The following is a 20,507-nucleotide window of genomic DNA, read 5'->3' as shown; positions in this document are numbered from 1 at the left end:
GCTGAATAATGACCGCCTCACACCAGTCCTGTGGGTATCTTCAAGCGTTCAGGATGATTGTAGATGGCGTTTTAAACAGTAAATTCAGCCGCTATTAAACTATTTGGAGAATTCCAAGTATTCTTGGCCCCAGCAAATACCCAGGGCCGACTGTACCAACTTTTGGTGATATCCGCATTACATCTACGACTACGAGTAGGGTTACTCATTTTAGTGGAAGCCATGCCTGACCAACAGTGGATAACAGAACAACCTGTGTGTAACTTATTTTAAATTACTGGGATTAAGGTGGTTTTCCGGGGTTGGGTTGTGGGGGTGCTGGGTTGACATTCGGAACATACTTTCCAGAATCCAGTATTTGATAAGTCGGGGTCTTATAACCTGCTCTACTGGAAGGAGCAATCATGGGGTGCTCCTCCTGAGTGGAGCTATCAGTATCAGGTTTGTACTCGCAAGTCCATGACATCCGGCTCTGCGACGTTGAATCCTTGTGATCCCGTTTAACCACCTCATTGACATCAGGAGCAGGATTAGGGTCCGGATGAGACATGGCAGGAAAGGTAGATGAGTGTGAGGTAGGATGGGGATTCTGAGGAGCAAGATCTTCACATGGAGATGACCTGAGGAAGCACATATTTGCATTATAGATCTAGATCAGTCAGTAGTGCCATAGCAACGGCTACTCTTGTGGGAACAGTGCAGACTTCCACGATAAACTTTCCCAATAACATTCGTATTTATGTTTCGGAAGATTTTGTAAACTTTCGTAAGCTTATTTTACTATTTATATCCAGTTTAATGGCGGATGATATTTGTTATTTTCCAAATAATATTTAGCAGCCCGAAAACATGTATATTTATTACGTCACGAAAGCGTGATTAATATAGGTAATGAGAGTAAGATATTATTATACCAGATTGCTTTATTGGCACAACTACACTGTAAATGGAGTTGACGATCAGTTAACACTTCAACTCTAAGTGGTAAACCTCAGGGGTCTGCTACTATTCGGCGAGTCCGATTCGGTGAGTTTCTAACCTCTAACCCCTAACCCTACCCCCTAACCTGATAATTATTAATTAGGCTACGATACCCGATAATTTTAAAAAAAAATGAAAAAATCCCCCGTTAAGGGATCGGACTCACCGAATCGGACTCACCGAAACGGGCCATTTCGAAACCTCAGACCTACGTCAGTGATCAGAAGCTTCCACGAGTATGTGGAACTGTCACTAAGCCTCAGAGGAAACTTTGAGCTTAATATGATGCTCCTTACCTGGATGATGACGTTGTTTCGCATCCAGAGGAGGAAGAAGCAAGATCCGATGGAGGAGTGAGGAATGCGCTTTCCAGGGAAGATTCTGGACCAATCAAAGAACCTGATGCTCCATCCTTTACATTGACCGGGAGGACGTCTCCGAAGGATCTCTTCTTCCTCTGAGAAGTCGTAGGCTCCGGAGGTTGGGGATGGACTACAGATGGACGTTCAAACTCATAACCAGATTGCTTGGAAGACGTTGCCGCTTCCTTGTCGTGGCAACGAAGACCAGTCACATCTTCCTCACCAACGTCATAATGGTAGGGATTGCCTTGGGTCATATGTTGGGTGTAAGGCATGCGCCGATGCTGATACGAGGCCGACGAGGTACTCACCCCTGCAAGTACTAGACGGCTTTCCTCCACCACCGGATCAACCTTTAACACAAAAACAAATGAGTTAAAATGCAATAAGTATTTTGATAGTTTAGCCATGGCTACCTGGAGAGTGGAGAACGGCCCAGATGGAGAGTGGAGAGCGGCCCAGATGGAGAGTGGAGAGCGGCCCAGATGCGGCCGGATTTGTCACATTTTGCAGATTTACATGGTCACTACTGCCACTGCCGGGCTAAAATTTTCTACATTTTCACATAATTACTAACTTGTACTGATATAAAATCTTTTTGCTGCGGGGAAAAAGAGAAAACGTAAGTCAAGAAACACTCGATCCAATTGTTACTAAGTGGCTAGCAGTCTGACTCAAATTTTATACAGCAAACTGTCCTTGTTTTTCAATGTCTGATCATGTTAAAACCCATTGTGTCACCTGGGGAAGACAGTAATGATCCGTTAAAATTTCATTCAAGCCATCACCAAAAGTTGGCAAAATTAGAAAATTCTGCAGACTGTGACCAAATCATTGGTATCTCCAGGAAGCCATGGTTTAGTTCAGTGTGTCAACTCGTGGACTATATCAATCCAATCAGAAGAAGACGTTGGTACAAAAGCATTAAGAATCTTGTACATACTGTAGAGTAGGCTAAAACAATGAAAACTATCAATACTACAAAAAAGTGCTCAATGCTAAGCAAAAAAGCAAAGCAGAGCAAATTAAATCAAATATAGTTATTACTATCTGAAGCCTTTACAAATTGTTTCACCTAACGGATCATCAGAAGGTCTGCAAAAACATGCAAAAAAAGTAATGAATCGATAATTCCTGAAAAGATATTGAATATTACAACTGTAATTTAATCTGCAAAAAAAACCTTTAAACCTGTAATTCCTGAAAAGATATTAAATATTATAACCGTAATCCAATCTGCAGAAAAAAAACCTCAGAATTACTAAGGGCTACCTTCATCCATTACTACAAAGTTTCAATTAACTTGTCCATCTGGGAACCAAGCAACTTGATGGCAACCTCTATGACATCACAAAAAAGCAAAAAGCAGTTTGATGATTTAGGAAGAAGAAGTAGAGTAGGCTATGTGCAGCAAAGCTTTTCGATTCATTCCACACAGTAAACACAACCTTTCACAGGAATCCCACCTGGAAGTATTCGTGCTCCAATGCGACTTTAGCCTTCGGGCGTAGGGAAGGGTCGAACGAGAGAAGTTTCTGGAACAGAAGACAGCTGGTCATACAAAGCCCATTGTGACGTCGTGATGCTGACGACATCTTACCAAAAACAAGTCGGCAGCGAGAGAGTCCATTCTGGGGACGAAGTTCCTGACCGACCTGGGGGGCTGTGGGGGAAATGATGAAATCGGTATGGCGACATCTCGTGGCCATTCTGCCTCCGAAGGTCGCCCAATATAGCTGAAAATGAAGTTATATATTTCTAACAGCGGTATGGCGCAGTGGATAAGGCGTTCGCTTTTCAATTATGGTTTGACTGGTTGTTGCTGGTTTGTGATAACGCTTTAAACACTAGAAGCCCTTATATTGTTTTCTTTGTATTTGTCGGTCTAGAAAACACGAAAAAAATATTGCCTGATTGTTTCAATGTTTGAACTAAAATAAAGAAAAAACGGTAAAAAAAACGCGTTTCATACAACCGGTCAAAAATGACCGCAATCGTCCTTTATAGGTAGGGAAATATTTCAGGGCTTCTAGTCTTAAGCTGGTTGTTGTTACCACCATAGGCGTCATTTCAGGGGTGCTAAGGGTGCTTGAGCACCCCAAAATGAAAATCTGAGGTAGCAACATAAATGCGAGAGCACCCCTGGGCCCTGGTTTGCATACAAAATACACCGATTCAAATGGAAATTTGCATTGCTAAATAACGTTTTTTTTTCTTTCTTGAAAGTCGTTTCACGAAAGCGCAATATTTTCAGTGTTTTACATTAGTGTGTGGAACGCAGCGCCACACATATCAAGGGCAGACATGATTGTACTATTGCGTAACAATTACGCACAAACACGCGCACTGCGTCAAGAAGTGCCGTTCGAGAGAAAACAATTTGTCTGGCTCGAAGAAAATTGCTGTTTTCTACTCAAACGTCTACAAAAACATTCTGCAAACGGCATCAGATGCAATCGTTAGCCGTTCCCCTTCATCATACCGAATGGCAGACTTGCTACGAGAGCTGCTAGAGAATCCCACAATGAAAGAAGCCGATGTTACGAAAGTAAGCAAATTTTATGATGGTGACTGGCAACGCAAGGATTTGCTGCGTGAACGCCAACAGTAGTTCGCTTGTTGCAAACGTGACGGTGATGTTGTGACAGTGAATACGCTACGTCAGAAATTCATTGCACAGCCGTCAATGGTCGATATAATGCCAAATATATATGCAGCTTTGGTAACTTACATTGTTATGCCGACTTCTTCCTGTGAAGCCGAACTTTCCTTTTCGTTATTACGACGCTTGAAGATCTACCTTCGCAGCACTCAAACGCAACAACGACTGAACAATTTGGCCGTTATAGGTAGTCATCGCGAATTGGCAGAGAAATTAAACATGGAAGAACTTGTCACGGGAGTTTGTTTCCAAGACAACGACCCGCAGAAACAAATTTGGATGTGATTAATTTATAGCAAGCCGCATTATAAGGCAGACGTGAACAAATTAAAGTCGAATATATTTCAATATTCAATGTAAGATCACTTTCGCCTCGCATGTAGCCTAATACTTGTTTTCATTTCTATCTGATCGTTTGACACGCCGATGCAGTCTATTCGATTACACATACGACAAAATTATCTTCTTTTATATTGATTCGACGTTTCATGACGTAGGCTAAACATGGTTGAATTTACTATTAGATTGAGTCATTTGTTTTAACATTTTCCATCGGTCAGGTTTTCAATTGATTAGCCTATATTGACAATTTTCATAAGATAACTTAGAGCACCCCTAATTTCGATAATTTTTAAAAAAAATTACGCCAATGGTTACCACTGCTCCTTCTATTCAGGGCGTATTGATCTGGGTGATGCAGTAGCTGAAGGAAAAGCGGCCGAGGACAAGAAACATGCCACCACCTTACTTTCGTCACCACAGCAGGCCGAGGCTAATATCTTCTCATCCCCGCCATGGTTGGATTTAAGTATGGGGTTCACCTTTATCTACAGTTTAATTAATTAACTTTGCAAAAACGCGTAATAATTAGTCAACCGAAGGCTGTAATTTGAAAAACTTTGTATATTAAAACAGCCCATGCTGTAATCGAACCTCAAAAGAGGTTGGAATCCTCACTGGCGGATTCCAGTAGCTTGGTAATAACTCACGAGTGCCATCGACATAGAAAAAAATTCCAAATATTTCACCAAGCGAGCACAGATGAAAACTCCATGTTGGTTTAACGTGCAGTGACACAACTTTAGAAAAAAATGTTTACTTTTGTGAATACATCAAATAAGCTAATAGGCTTTGCGCCTTTTATTAGTGTAACGTCTAATTCCATGGTATCGATGTATTATAAACACAGGGCCACTTGATCCGATAAGTAGCTCATAAAACAGGCGCAAATATGTGAACTCCAGTTGGCTTTTTAACCTGGGAAGGAAACAATGCTATTACGACCACTTAGCCCGGGCTGGGAGACGCGACCAGTTTTCGCGAAAAACAAAATTACTCAGAATCGACGATTGTGACGTCATGATCCGGACGCTTAGCAAAGCTAATTAATTAATGACGAACAATTTAGGAGTGTCTCCGCATTCGTTTAGCCCAGTGCTTGTATTGTTGAGGCGCTGCACGAGTCGTGTTCTACAACAATGATGGGAAGCCACGTTCGGAAACAGCGTGGCATTGGTTTTCCTAATTCTTGGAAGTATTTTCAAGTTTGCATTACTTTTACAATGTGCAGCAGACTGGTGCAATATTCCATAAATGTTAGCAGAGATGTTGTTGGCGTGTTGTGGTTGCTTGAAACTATCAATTTCAGTTCCTGTTTCATTGAGTGACGCTCATGGATGAACTCACCGCTCCGGTGCGACGTTGAATTTGCGTCCATAATGTTCATATGATGTCTAAAAACAACTTTTAACATCCATCTATCAAACAATCGTTCATCGCAGCCAGTTAGCTTGCTGAGGACAAGCTTCGCCAGGCTCAGTCGTTCAGAGAAGTCAATTTATCAACTGACGAAGAATGACTCCCAAGTCACGTGACATACTCAAAGAAAGCAAATGGATGACGTCAGAGCAGAAGGCACCCACAAAAATTCAAAACTTTCAATTTCAGCTTACTTGAATATTTTCTTCAGCTGATTGACATCTCCAGTCCCTCGAAACAACGGCCTGGAAAAACAATCCGCTACTTATTACGGAACAATCATCGTCAGTGCGCTCACAAGGACATCAATACCAAGTCACCATGATCAGCTCTGACCCGGCTCCACGCTCTATCACTGTGGCCAGAGCGGAAAAGCGCATTATATTGTTTCGTCACAAACAGAGCATTGTCAAAACAGCGAGAAGTATACTTCCCAACAAAGCAATTATTTTACAACGTGCTGTGGAAAACAACACAATCCGTACCTCCTGTTGTAGAGCTCAGCAAAGATGCATCCCACGCTCCACAAGTCCACCGGGGATGCATAACTGTCCTGGAGGAGAACCTCGGGAGACCGGTACCACAACGTGACCACCTGGCATATTCAATATGATAAGTTATACCATAAACAACCCTGGCCAGTTTTTTAGTAAAACCAACTGAAGAACGGGAGCGCTCATTGGTAACTATTGTTTATATGACTAAATAACAATGCCTCTCAAAAGTCTTTTGTTGCCTTTAAAGAACTACATAAACGTGCACTTGAAATCTTCGAGAGCCACTACCTGGTTGCCATGGTTACGCAGCAATCTGTGTGAGGACGTGGCTGCTTATTGTAGTAAATCCAGCTAAGATTTTCAGAAATAATCACGAGGGGTTTGATTAATATTTAACTAGTGCCAAAAATTTGCTAAGGAATGCCGCATACATTTATGATAATTGATAACCAACTAACATGGTCTATACTGGTCAAGATCGGTATGAGAGGTGAGGTCAATTTGTTCTCGTAAATTCTTTGCCAAGGTGAGCTCTCAATCACATCACAACCTTCCGCTGGAAAGGAGAATTAATTCATACGTCATTTCTTACCGTCATTTCGAGTATGAAACGCATCAACTCAAATGCAACTCAATCTTTTAACGGATATTTATGCTCAGACTGAGAAAGCCTCTACACATTCTACATCAGCTTATCCCTGACAGTTTGAAAATTTTGGCTGAGGCTGAGTTAGATTTTGACTCTCCTTTCTTTTTCGACTTGGTGTAACAGAATATTCATGACAGGAGAACGTTCACTCCCAACCATATTCACCAAATTCTTGATGGAGTTGAGGTGCGACAAATCGGCACCGACGCATAACCTGTGTACAATATTCTTGGAAACACCGCATCACTCACCACTGCAGTCAACGCCATCTCGAAGCTGAGAATCCTGGCCAGTCCAAAGTCGGCGATCTTTATTGTTCCGGATTGAGTGATAAGGATGTTCTGTGGCTTCAGATCGCGATGAATGACGCGCATGCTGTGCAAGAAGTCAATCCCACGGAGGATTTGTTGCATGATACTCTAGAAAGAAGCTCCGACAATTACAACAAGCCTCGTCCTTTCCTAACAACCTCGATTAGCAGCAAAGAGTTGATGTGGTGCTTCCACAAGGCGGCGAGTACGCTTCGGGCTAACTAATTAGTAATTACTAATTTCCGGATAACACTCCGGTTTCAGGGGTAATTATTAACATATGAAAATCATGAAGAGTAGGAATCAATATGTTTAGAACAAGTTAACGAATGGAAAACAGTAAACACAACAACAAATTGTCTCATAAAAACAAGGCAACATTTTTTAATAGTCCTGAGGCCTTAAATAGTTTGACGGAGCTAAGTGCTATAAACTCCCATTTTTTTAACGAGTCATAAGCGCACATGTAGATGGTCTATTGCTCGGAGCTCGGTGGAATATAGTGCACAAGCTTTTGAATAGTGAAATGCCTTCCCCCATGTTGCTAAGCAACGAAATCAAATGAAGAACAATGGAGTGTCGCGAGAGAATCACGGGAGATAATCACCAGTAGGAGATGTCCGAAGGATAATGACTCTACAAGGAAACTTTCTGCTTGCCTCTATTGACCAACTTAAAAGCAAGTTGTTGTGTATTTTGGTTTGAAGCCATTCACTTATTTTCGTGCAATTGAAGGTTAAGTTGGTTTCAGTTATGGATCCTTGCCGGAACCAACTTAAGCATCAGAACCTAAGATGCACTGAATAAGTGCGAAATATATTTTCTGTAACATCTACTGACAACTGATCCCTGTTACCTTAGCAATTGAGGTTTTAGCTTTCTAGATATGGAACAGGGATCGTTTCAGAATAAGACTAGGTCAGAAAGCGAGGCAGACTCCGACGCAGCTCAGCATCAGCCTAGAGCAGTTAGCTACGGAACCAACTTACTTTTATTTCTTTGGCTTTCAATCCAGGTTCCGGAAGATGTCGAAGATACATATCCAGATCCTGGTCCATGTGTTCAAACACCAACATCAGCTGGGTCTCGTGGCTAGTCTTCCTCCCAAGACAAACATCCAGCAGTCTAAGGATCGTAAAAGATCGTTGATGGAACCTTTGCAGTGATGCACACGTGACGTGACAATTGAAGAGTTGTAAAGGTCCCCGCACGGCATTCGAAGGTCGCCGGTTCGATACCGCTCAAGAGCATGCGGCTGTGTCTCGGGCAAAACATTTAACGACACGCCTGAAGATTTACTTGACCTTGTTTTTCCGTCCATTTAGTTGTAATATAAATCTGCAATCACTGGACATAAGCCTGAGTACTCGAAAAATTATTCAGACGATAAATCTTTATGTTGTGATTGTGAACTGCTGCACTTTGTGGTCTGCATGACAAGCAGAACGAATTTACTGCGCTCTTTATTTGGGAATGCACATTAACAACAGGAGCTGAATAGCGTGGTCCTATTACTGCTAAAAAAAAAACAATTTTAAACCAACTTTCAACCTACTCAAAACTGAGCAATCGTGATCGCTTACATCATGCGTAGGTGGGTGATCAAAATACCGTATATAAAAATGATTGTAAAGCAAGCTGTGCCAGGCAGGCGTGGTCGCTGTGGAATGTACTATTTCAATTTAGTATTCACCAAACCATGGTGCTTATATTCTTGTACACAAGTGTCACATTACATCCAAAAGTTCCAGCTCTAATCACAAACATTCCAAATTAGCGCAACTAGACAGCCTACCGGAGGTAATTCAGTTACAAACATGAAATTTCAATCCCTGGTGCATGTGTCACAGTGGTGGCAAACACAGGTATCAAGTGAATATCAACCGCTCGATTTTTAATAACATCAAGTTTGTGCACTCAACCCTATTATCCTCGTGATTAGTGTATTTTCAACAAATTATTTATTCGGGGACAGGTAGCAAAACGTTTGCAAAAATCCAACACAGACAGAAAATAACATTTCTTAGTTCGTACAAGTCAATTTTGTCTCGCGTTATGTGTAAAGCTAGTGTCGCTCCAATAACCTCACTTTAGAACATATATTTATCCGGGTAAAATAAGCCGTTCATTCGCTATGGCTTCCTGTAAGCCGTAAGCGAACAGTTACTTTAAACCCAATTTCCAGCCACCAAACATAAGCACATATTTTCATTTTTTCATACTTCTATTTCTTGTATGCAAATAACTAAAATGGGATAAAGAGCACTTGAAATTTAAGCCAAAGAGTTCACCCATCACACATGTCAACAACTCTGCATTTGTACTGGACAAAGGGAAAATAGTATTTAATATATATCAAGTGTATTTAATATAAATACAGTATATATGAAGTGTACTTAATACACTTAACACAGTAACATTACTCAATGGCGAACATTAAAAAATTCATCAACCCACCCTGCAAACCGTAGAGTGACCAATGCTGAGATCACTGATATCCCGGCTCAGGTGGAAGAGGTGCGAGCAATAATAATCATGTTTTATTTTGCGCCTTTGGTGACAACATTCAGTACACTGCCATCACAGATACGATCAACATACAACAGGAAGCAGATGTTACATTTAGCCATTAAGTGTCTTTGCCGAGACACGGCCGCGTGCTCTGGAGCGGGCCGAACCCACGACCCACGTCCTACCTATCGAACGTCGCGCAGACGTTCTCACCATTCGGCCACGTAGCCGACAGCAACAACAAAATAGCGCAGGAATGAGTAACACAGACTGAGTCTGATAACCTAAGCTACCACACATGAGGCAAGTAGTTATAATCTTAGTCACCGCTCATTTACAAAAGAGAAAAAAGAATAACCTATGTATTTGCAAGGCCACCGATCATGTTTTGCTGATAAAACAGTTTGAACTGGACAAACTTAACAAGCTTCAAAAAACGAACGCTGGTGTGAAATTTAACGTACTTTGACAACTCAAAAATTTCCTTCTTTCTGATTACTGATTCTACTGTGGTGGACACTTTTTAATCTGATGTATCTCTGTCAATATAAAATTTTCACACTAAAACAACAGAAATGGACACGAAATGACAGACGTGAAAAAAAAAGCATCAGTATTTAAGAACGGCTTTAATACGAAAATAGTTGCAGAAAAAAAAACGAAATTGACGATTTCATGACATCATTGCAACCTACTGACTGTTTTCAATTATATATACTGGAAAATGAAACTTCGAGGGCCAAAAACCAAGTATCTTCTGCTAGGTCAAATGACCACTGACCAGTCATCAGGAACATCTGTCATGTCAAAGTGGACACAAACACAGTTCATGCTGCACATCTACTCAAAGTTCTTTGATGATTAAGAACTTCGTCATTCAGTTCCATGTTGTCGGATTAACGAATATGTATACAGCAAAGCAATTTGCAATGGATACTTGAAACAACGATTCAGATCCCAGCCAGCAAAACTAGTCCTTTTTACATTGATTCATCATCTGCAGATGTTAAATCAATGTAAAAAGGACCCGCTTTGCTGACTGGGATGAGGCTTACTTGATGACATTTGGGTGCTCTTTTGTCTCTAGCTGGCGCAAGAGAGCAATTTCTCGGACCATACTTAGGGGCATTCCTTGTTCGGTGTTCTCCACACGCAAACATTTCATTGCAACAAACCTACAAAAACAATTATTTCAACTTAACCAATTGTTGGAAAGCATAGGCGCCGACTCCGGGGGGGCGGCGCCCCCCCGTGAATTTAGCTCGGGGGGGCTGCCCCCCCGCAAATTATTTTTTAAAAAAATCCTAAATCAAATGTTTCTAAGTTCAGATTTGCGTTAGTTTGACCTTCATTGCGGATCGATCTCAATTAAAAGATGTACTTGTTGCAACAAGAGCGCTGCTCCTAAGATAACAAAAGAAACAGAAGTACGGTAGCTGATAAACGCCTGCATGGTGCAGTTGAAGCATAGTAACAACGATTGAAAAACGTTTTTCTTGATTTCTTCCGCTTTGTTTTTTCTTGGGAGTGTCAATAACGAGGTGCGGTTTGCTGTTTGCTCAGTTTAGTATCTACGTGTATTCAGAGCTAAAGTTCAAAGTGACCAGCATATAATTTGAAGTAGCCCACAGGCCTCGAAATTCGTTTTTGTTGACGGCGGACAAACGTGTCCGGTCTGAGCAGCTATCTCGGCGGACAAATTAAGTCTCACGGGCACGGCTGACATACCAGTTTTAGCCGTCGATCGTCATGCTTAATCAATTTATCTTGATAATAATTCTTCGCCATTTCAGAACTATTTACGGTTTTAGAAGGCTTTTTAAAAATTCAGTAAAGTTACTTTGAAAGGCTTTTATCAGACCAACGACTTGCGCTTGAAGAGTCAAAGCGCCGTGTAGCTGGTCATCAATACGTCACATAACTGATTAACTTCCACCGAACGAGGTCGTGCGGCTTATTGCGTCACAATGCTCTGGGCAGGAGTCAGAAAATTTCTACACTAACGCTACTATTTTCTGCTGTGCAAAGTTTCACAGGCTTTTTTCTTGAAGTTTATTTTTGCGTGTCATGTGAGCGACAGTGAATTTTCCTTGGGTCTTTTCTTTCTTACTGTAATACCCAAACTTAACAAATTTTGTTGCATCTTGCTGTAATAGCCTACTCGTATAATTTAATTTAGTAACCAACCTTGCCGTATCATCATCACTCGGAGATCAAAGCCAGACATTGTGACGTAAAACTTGAACTAAATTGCGCGTGGTTAGTGTAGACTGTAGAAGTACCTGTACTCCTATCGATTCTTAGCGAAGAATTCACCTTTGTTACGCTGATTCAAAGTCATCAATTGTAGAAGCAATGTAAAAATCGAAACTTTTCCTCCTTGAATGGAAGCTAAGGGATACAGTAGTCACATTTTCTAGATGCGCGCTAGAATGCACTGGAAATTATATTATCGCAACAATTGCTCGTGCTATGCAATGACGATTTGTATCACTAGTTCCTGTGTTATTTTTCGGCGGACAAATATGACCGATCTAGATGGTACTTCCCGCGGACATCACATGCTGTGACGGCGGACATGTCCGATGTCCGCCGTGAATTTCAAGGCCTGAGCCTACATTATAAAGCTTGGCGATATACAATGGCATATAGACGCAAACAGACATCAATGCTGACAAACAAACATCAGCATTTTGACTGCAAGCAATCAGTCGGCTAGAAAGTTTGCCCCCCCCGGCGATTTTCAAAACCCGGCGCCTATGTTGGCAAGAACAGATGAAACTTATTTCATTGTCTCAGTCTTTATTCCTGGTAAGCAAATGGAATCCATACAAAGTTAATAAAAAACACAGTCGGACCTGGAGCGTTAAACAAAATGATAATGCCAATGGGATGGCGAATGATTTGGTTCTCCAAAATTTGCTCTCATAAAAAAGGGACTCTCTATCCCAGTGCTTCCCAAAGTGGTGGTCGTGGCCCCAGACCCGGTCGCGAACGAATTTTGGGGGTCGCAGAAAGTATACAAATTTTACACAAAGCACTGCGTATTAATACTTATGTGCTAAATGCTGTGAAAGTTATTAACTTTATTAAAAGTCGTGCACTCAATAGACTACCTGTATTTTGTAAATTTATATGGTGAAATATGGAATAGGAGTTTAAAGTTATTAGTGTTAAAAAAATTAATTCATGATTTTTCCAAAGGAAAAAAGTTTACACTTTGTCCGCCGTTTTTGTAAACACGTTTTGGGAAGGTTTTTCAAATTCTGTTATTTGTCAGGTTTGCTTGAAAAAGGGGTACGAATTTAATTTGTCCTTCCAAGGAGAAAGCATCTATGTTTTACATTGAAATCTAAAGTAGGAGCATTCATCAAAAAAATAAACATCTAGAAACATAAGATTGAAAATGATTTATTTGAAATATTCTCATTTAGGCCTACTTAAAAGTTTCTGGCTAACAATGGCGTGGAATCAAGCGTTATTAAGCCTCTGGTTATCGACACTTGTCAAGACTGTTGAAAGAGTTTAAAAAGTATTTTCTTCTAGAATTGGACATTACCCATTTGCGATGCAAAAACAAAGTACCGAGCACCTCTCTTTCAAATCTTAGGAAAAATTTGCAGATCTATCTTTTGACTCTAAGCTGTGGCTTGAATTTTTTGGAGAAAAGTTTCACACTTTTTGGCTAAGCCCTACGTTAGAGCGGAATATTCACCATTAATGGCTTAGCAGTAACCGCACTTCTGCCGTTAATCTCCACGTATATGTACGTGGAGATTTGTTTTCAACGTTGATAAAACACCGTTCCAGCGTGAAACCGCCTATTGACAAACATCGAGCAACGGATAGAACTGCTTTGTGGCAGAGAACAGTCGCACCTGTCACATTGAATAAATATGCTAACTTTTTGGTTTTGTTTCTAGCAGGCTACAAGTAGTAAAGTAGTAGGCTTCGAGTACGGATAGCTTGTATTTAGTTTTTGTTTATATTAAACTTTTCAATAAATATAATATCACAAACGTATATTTCGCATGGTTTATCCTTTTAATCGTATAGGGTCGCGGAAAATTTTAGATTAAAAGGGGTCGCGAGCAAAAAAGTTTGGGAAGCCCTGCTCTATCCAATATTAATCAGTTGACAATTTTGTTTATTAAAACTTTTATTTAAATCTTTTTTTAAAAACACTAGATGAGGTCTATCGCAATTACACAAATAATAATAATATTGTGGTTTGTTTATGGCTCCTCTACAATTGCTAAGGTCTTTTAGCGACAGGGCTTATTTTATATCATATTTTTGATGTCACCACATTATTACACCATTCATCCTCACTGTGGTATACTGTACAAGAACACAATGGCTACCATTTTTAAGATCTTTGTTTGGTATGACCTGACCTGGAATCGATCTCAGATCTACCTGTTGAAGAAGCAGTGATCAAGATTCAACTTCTTGCTGACCAAAGTTGAATCTTGCGTTGGTGATGACAAACGTGGCTGCAAGTTTGCAAATACTAGCAATCTGACCAACTAATTAAACAGGAAATTAGTAATTAGTATATACTGAGTCTTGGAGGAAAAAGAATTTCAATTGAACATTGATTTTAGTTTCACAAAGTAATTACCCATCATCATTTTGCAAATCTCTGGCTTTAAAAACAACACCATAAGCTCCAACTCCAATCTCAGATATCGGTTCATAGCGATTTGAACCCCACTTTAGTCGTGTATCACTTCTAGCAGACTCCTCGACTTCCGGTTGTTGCTCAGTGGGATCTGGACGAACCTCAGCATAAGGAGGTCCTGTTGACATATCCTGAAAGAAAAACAAAACTGTTTTACAAAATGAGTCATTAAAGCTGAGATGTATACTTCTCTTCTTTCATTGTTACACTTGATTCTAAGCATTCACTGCCTCTTATATGAAAACTTTCTAAGATAATTTAGATACAATATTTTAGAGACGATAAAGAGGTGAATGTACTACAGACAATGAATGCTAACCAACTACAACCCATCACATCTATATCATCTCTTTATCAAATATTAGTAAAACAACAGACTACAGAGCAAATTAAAAGCTGCAGAAGATACAATATGGCTGCTTGAGATGTTGGGCCTAAACATGTTGAGTTTGAAAGCAAACAACAACAAAATGTGACTAGTTGGAATTTAATTTTTTAATATATATAATACTAATTAAAGTGTCAACTTTACCTTAATTGAAGCATCAAATAAATTATCCTACAATTATTGACAAAGAAAGAAACAAAGAGAGAAACAAAGAGAGAAAAGGTTCAAAATGATCTTAGACCACTAATATCTTTATTGGCAAAACATTTCAGGCTTATAAGACTTTAAATGGTGTTCGGAATAAACGTCCAAGGAACGTCCAAAATAAGGAACGTCCGGCACCCGCCAGGCCATGTTTGTTTAGTCACCGGCTTTCACAAGGCAAAATTTCTTCACTTGTATTTATATTTTAAACTTTTTTTTCCACCCGAGTCCCGAGTCTCTACATGACACTATTTCTTTTTACTCGCATTTGCAACCTTTTTCCACAGCAAGACACATGCCGACGACAAATATTACTGAAAAAAGTCTAAGCAATAACCTATAAAAACTCGAAGACTAGCTCTACCCCTACTTGGGAAGCAGTGCCTTCAAATACAACAGCAAATATGCAAAAACATGATATTAATTAACCGATTTTTCAACAAATTTTGGAGCTGGTATACAAGTAATTTTGGAGCTGGTATTTTGAATAGCGTATTTTTAGTAGCTAGCTTTTTAACAATGCCCAGAACCAGTGGCGTAGTCAAGGGGGGGTTTTGGGGGTTACAACCCCCCCTTTTTAGCACGCGTGTGACGTCACGATATTGAGAACGATGCTTTCAGTCTCCATGTCTCTAAAACAAAGTTTGCATAATTTTAAACGAAACTGCATTAAAAGAGCGAGTTTTGCCAATACCAAACATTCAAATAACTCAGCCAAGAATTAGCAAAAAGAAAACATAGAGACTTAGCTTTATTACCGAAAAATGCCCAAGAAAACATGATCTTATCCTTTTGCTATGCCACTGGACAGCACCATTTTACAGGAATATTTATATTCACATTTTTGTTGAAACTGCTCTCAGAATGCACCAAATTCAAATTAATTTTTCAAAATTTTCTGGGAGAGGCCCCCAGACCCCCGCCGCTGGATGTCGTCTTTGGCGAAGACGCAGGCGGGCTTCCACCGCCGACCGTCAAGCCCCCATCTTTCACAACTCCTGGCTACGCCACTGCCCACAACATAAATAAAATGGGGGGTAGCACGGCCAATAGGGGGTGCAACTCTCTGAAACTAGTTTTGTTGTTGTTTTTTGCCAATTTGTCAGGGATATAGACACCCTTTTTTTAATTAAAAAATAAATAAATAAACAGTTTTTTTTTACTCCACCCTATTGTCAAACTAACAAGGGGATATGGGCGATTGGGATGTGGAGCACCTAAACCTTGATCAAATTCTTTGAAAATTTGTAATTTTGCTTTTTTAGTCAAGCCTCACCAACAAAATAAATAAGTTTGTTTGCAATAATTTTTTGAATTATTGGGGGCACACGACGTACCCTATTGCATAGTAGATATAACCTTATGCTTGTATTTTAGACAAAATTTTATTTATTGTAATAGATAAACAAAACATAAAACTACATCACATCTAATTTCACTTCAGAAAGGTCAAGGAATTCAAATAATAATAACTTCCTAGTACTTTTTTACATAAGGGGTAAATACTGGACAGTGTCCAGCAATTACACCTACCCTGTCCAATAATTCCCTCATTTGATGGGGTAATTATCGGACAAAGAAAACTTGTGATTTCTGCTAAAATACACATGGTAGAGAATCAGGTTAATTGGTAATGTAAAGATGAAGGCCAACCCTTGCAATTAAGATACTTTACATATAAATAGCTTGAGTCATTGTACAAAATATTACAACGTTTTCACAAAATGTCTGCTAATTACCCCACTTGACTATAGTTAAATCATTGGACCATCACTTCAATTAGAAGACTTAAAAGACCTCAGTCTGATTTGTGCAGAGTAAGAAAAGTTAATACTGAACAAGGTGTTAGCCGGTCACCTAATACAATGTTTTATGCATCTTAAAAATAACTACAACCATTGACTAAGCAAACAGAACCTTTCAGGCTTTAGCAACCACACTATTGCATAGCTGCCCTATCAAAATGATTCCAGGATCAAAATGGTATGGTAGCCACTTTAACAAGTCGAAATTCTGCCACTGAAATTGACTAGAATGAAACCGCCAACCAATCATAAGCTACGGTTTAAGTGACGTAAAAAATGGCGAAAAGAAGATCATACAAAGCAAATTAAGTGATGGTTTTTTTGTCAGCTGGTTGGCTTAGGGGTTAAGGTTAGGGCTAGAAAGTAGTCATTTCATTGACGCGTGTTCGATTCTCATCACTGCTATTGCTCTTTTTCTTCTGTAATTACCAAATAAAGTTCAAAACAAGCATTAACTCTCTGAATGAGTGCTAGAAGGGTCACAATTGGACGGTAGCCTCTTATAACACGTTCTGATTGGTTGGCGGTTGCATTGTAGTCAATTTCAGTGGCAGAATTTCGACTTGTTAAAGTGGCTACCAAATGGTATAGTCTAGTAACATAGTCAAGCTGCCAGAGTGAAAATACTCTTACTCTTTAAAACCAAAATATTGAAACTAAGCTACTAAATATAATATTCTGAGACAAAATAATGTCTTTTGGATAAAAATTTGAATAATTGAGCCTTTCTAATTGTGCTGCTCCATTGAACATCACTTCCCAAGGTTCATAGAGAAGCCATATGATCAATACTAAGTAGGTATAGTATAATTTTTTTTCATTATTTTTAGTATTAAAAACCCAGTAAGAACTAGAATTTATACACTCTTTGGATAAAGATCATGCCAACCACTCAGATACAGGCACACCACTTCCCATGTTAGTGTTTCAGGAAACAAAACAAAAAATCAATTGCCTCAGTGTGGGACATTTAGGGTGATGAAGCTTTCCAGTAATATTAAGCTACTGGAGAGCATCAAGTTCTTTACCTTATCCTCCAAAACACACAGTCCTCTTGCTCTATTTGGCGGAGGGGGATGGTGCAATTGGTTAAAAATAATGAAAGGAACTAAGAAATAAAAGAACAATTACTGGTTAAAAATTAAGAAACAATTAGTAAATTGCAATAACAGCAAAACAAGCTTACCTACTAATTTTCCAAGTTTTGTCTAAAGTAGATTCTTGTAAACTAAAGCGAAGATTTTAGCATGAAACCATGTCTCAACACCTACGCAGAGCAGTTGCCCGCAGCGCATTACAGAAGCGATCCCACGCAATTCAGAGTAAAACAACGTGGGACAATATCGGCCACGAGGTCCTTTGTATACAAAAAGACAACATCAAAAACATTCTGCCGACATGACGTAATTTTTTCGCGTCAGTCAAGTGGAAAGTTTCATTCGCAAAATCAACCTTCGTTATGCATGAGTCCATTTCAACAATTTGCTATTTTATGATAATGAATTGCTTCATTGCAATAATTATTGGTTCATTTGTTTCATTTTTCAAACGCGAACAAGCTATTTTTTATTTATTTCCTACCTTAGAAATATTATATTGCCATAAAAAGAATTTTAACCGTTGTAAAATTAGTTTCAAACTTTAGTAATGTTTATGACGTCTTTAAGAAAAAAAAACTTGCGGGGCTGAAATAATTATTTTACAGCTGAATACTGAAAAGCTTGGGTGTTTATCAGGACAATTGTCGTTTCTAGCGCTAGTTGCAACGTTCATCTGATGAAAGTAAAATTAAAGCAACAATAAACAGGTGATTTATTGCTTCACTGACGTTTCGCGCACCTAATAATGCGCATCCTCAGAGCGAATAACATGCAAAATAAAATTTACAAACTTATACAAACCATTTACAAACTTACAAACGGCTCAATGGAAGTGAGATCAAATTCGTAGACAGTGTCAAATATTTGGGTGTATTTCTTGACACGGCAATGTGTGACGACAAGGATATAAATCGACAAGTGCGATCAATCTACTGTTCTGCCAACAAACTAAAAGCAAAATTTTACAAGTGCTCCAGTGATATTAAAAATGTTCTATTCCGTTCATATTGTAGCCTACTCCAATGTATGCATGTCATCTGTGGGAAAATTATCGTCAACGTGACATTAATCGCCTGCGTGTTGCCTTCAATAATGCATTTAGAATTATACACAATTTGCCTAAACACTATAGCCAGGGCCGGATTAAGGCGGGGGCTGCAGCCCCAGGCCCACCAAAAAAATAGGCCCACCGATAACAACTTACTAAGAGCAACTGACATGCTTATTATCAGGATCGAAAGAATAAAGGACGAAAATCATAGAACGAATGCTAACTGTGTGAACCAGTGGTTCCTTATGGGCCAACAATTAAGCCTTCGTCTGATACACGTTGGGAGGCACACGATATGACGTTATACATCCGTTAAGAAAAAGTTATCAAGCAGTTCTTCAAGTTTTGAAAGCAATGTCTGATGACAATGACGGACAATCGCAGACTAAAGAAACAGCCAAGGGGTTTATCTTGTCAATGTAAAAGCTTAAAACCGTTATTTTAATTGAGTTGTGGTCTTGCATAATGGAACGGTTTCATAAAACTAGTCGGGCGCTACAGGATAGAAAAATTACTTTGAATAAGGCAACAAATCTGCTTCAGGGTCTACATAACTTTGTTCAAACATTTAGATCCCAATTAAAAGAACTCAAAGAAAAGGGTGGAGCAGGGCTACTCAACTGGCGGACCGCGGTCCGAATCCGAACCTTCTGGGGGTTGATGGTGGACCTAGAGCTTTTGGAAAAATACCCACTTTGCCAGGTTTCAGGGCTTTTTAAACATATTTCTACTGGGAAGAAGCAGTTTCTACTGTGATTATCCTAGTTGCTGGGGGTCTTCGACTCCCAAACTCTCCAATACTTTCTCAGAAATCTAATTCGAGTGACATTTTACCTAAGAAAGTGGCTTGATAAAATAGTTTAGCTTTCGTGGTTGCGTGTGAAATAACTTGTTCACCGGACCGCTAAAAATATACAACTTGTCAAACTGGACCTTTGTTAAGATTAGTTGAGTAGCCTAACCCTGGGGTAGAGTATTAAGTAGCTGTCATCATTATATTGAATGAAAAAATTTCAAGAAGGAAGAGAAGAAAAGTATGCTTGGATAGAGAAGGTGGATCTGAAGACACATCACTTGATCCATCGAGCAGATTCAAAGTAGACTCATATTTGCCAATCATTGACCAAATTATTTTGTGTATGAAATCCCGAATTGCAGCATACGATCGTCTTCAAATAAGATTTTCGTTTCTGGCGGAATTAAACACCATGTTTAACTGTAAAATTGAAGAGATCTAGATTCTAGAAGAATCACTGCCTGAAGAGATGATTCATTTTTCTGCACTGCTTAGGCTAAACAACACCATTTTAACAGCGAATGCAGCAAAGAAACTCGAATGTTTAGATTCATCAATGAAAATGAGTTGATGTATGCATTTCCTAACGTACTTGTTGTAGGCTACTAAGAATGTATCTTTGTCTGATGATTTCTAATTGTTCAGGCGAGCGCTCATTTTCAGTGCTTAAAAGAGTAAAGAATCAACTGCGTTCATCCATGGGCCAGAAAAGATTGCATTCCTTAGCTCTACTCTGCATTGAAAACAA

At 39.4% G+C, this 20,507-nt stretch overlaps 1 protein-coding gene across 1 annotated transcript; it reads right to left on the bottom strand.

The window, feature by feature from the left end:
• Positions 1-192: 192 nt before the first annotated feature.
• Positions 193-18,117, bottom strand: LOC145766304 (cyclin-dependent kinase 6-like). The gene is made up of 11 exons (XM_082577984.1): positions 17,999-18,117; positions 14,356-14,546; positions 10,787-10,906; positions 8,210-8,345; positions 7,161-7,328; positions 6,249-6,358; positions 5,958-6,008; positions 2,944-3,079; positions 2,810-2,878; positions 1,278-1,696; positions 193-620 (listed from the first exon to the last, which is right to left on the bottom strand). Exons 2-11 carry the CDS (start codon positions 14,541-14,543, stop codon positions 284-286), a joined length of 1,734 nt encoding a protein of 577 aa, XP_082434110.1. The 5' UTR covers positions 14,544-14,546; positions 17,999-18,117; the 3' UTR covers positions 193-283.
• Between the last annotated feature and the right edge of the window lie 2,390 nt (positions 18,118-20,507).

The sequence above is a fragment of the Aplidium turbinatum genome, chromosome 3 (genome assembly GCF_918807975.1).
Source record: "Aplidium turbinatum chromosome 3, kaAplTurb1.1, whole genome shotgun sequence".
Taxonomy (NCBI): domain Eukaryota; kingdom Metazoa; phylum Chordata; class Ascidiacea; order Aplousobranchia; family Polyclinidae; genus Aplidium; species Aplidium turbinatum.
Note: the sequence above shows the minus strand (reverse complement) of the source record. Positions and strands in the feature narration are given on the sequence as shown.

What these genes read in the sequence shown, in the direction of transcription:
- LOC145766304 (XM_082577984.1), bottom strand. Translation starts at nt 14,543, where the DNA reads ATGTCAACAGGACCTCCTTATGCTGAGGTTCGTCCAGATCCCACTGAG. An exon ending in GAGCACCCAAATGTCATCAA is followed by an intron (nt 8,346 to 10,786) that starts GTAAGCCTCATC and finishes TACGATCCTTAG; the next exon opens with ACTGCTGGATGTTTGTCTTG. An exon ending in GCTGAGCTCTACAACAGGAG is followed by an intron (nt 6,009 to 6,248) that starts GTACGGATTGTG and finishes TTGTTTTTCCAG; the next exon opens with GCCGTTGTTTCGAGGGACTG.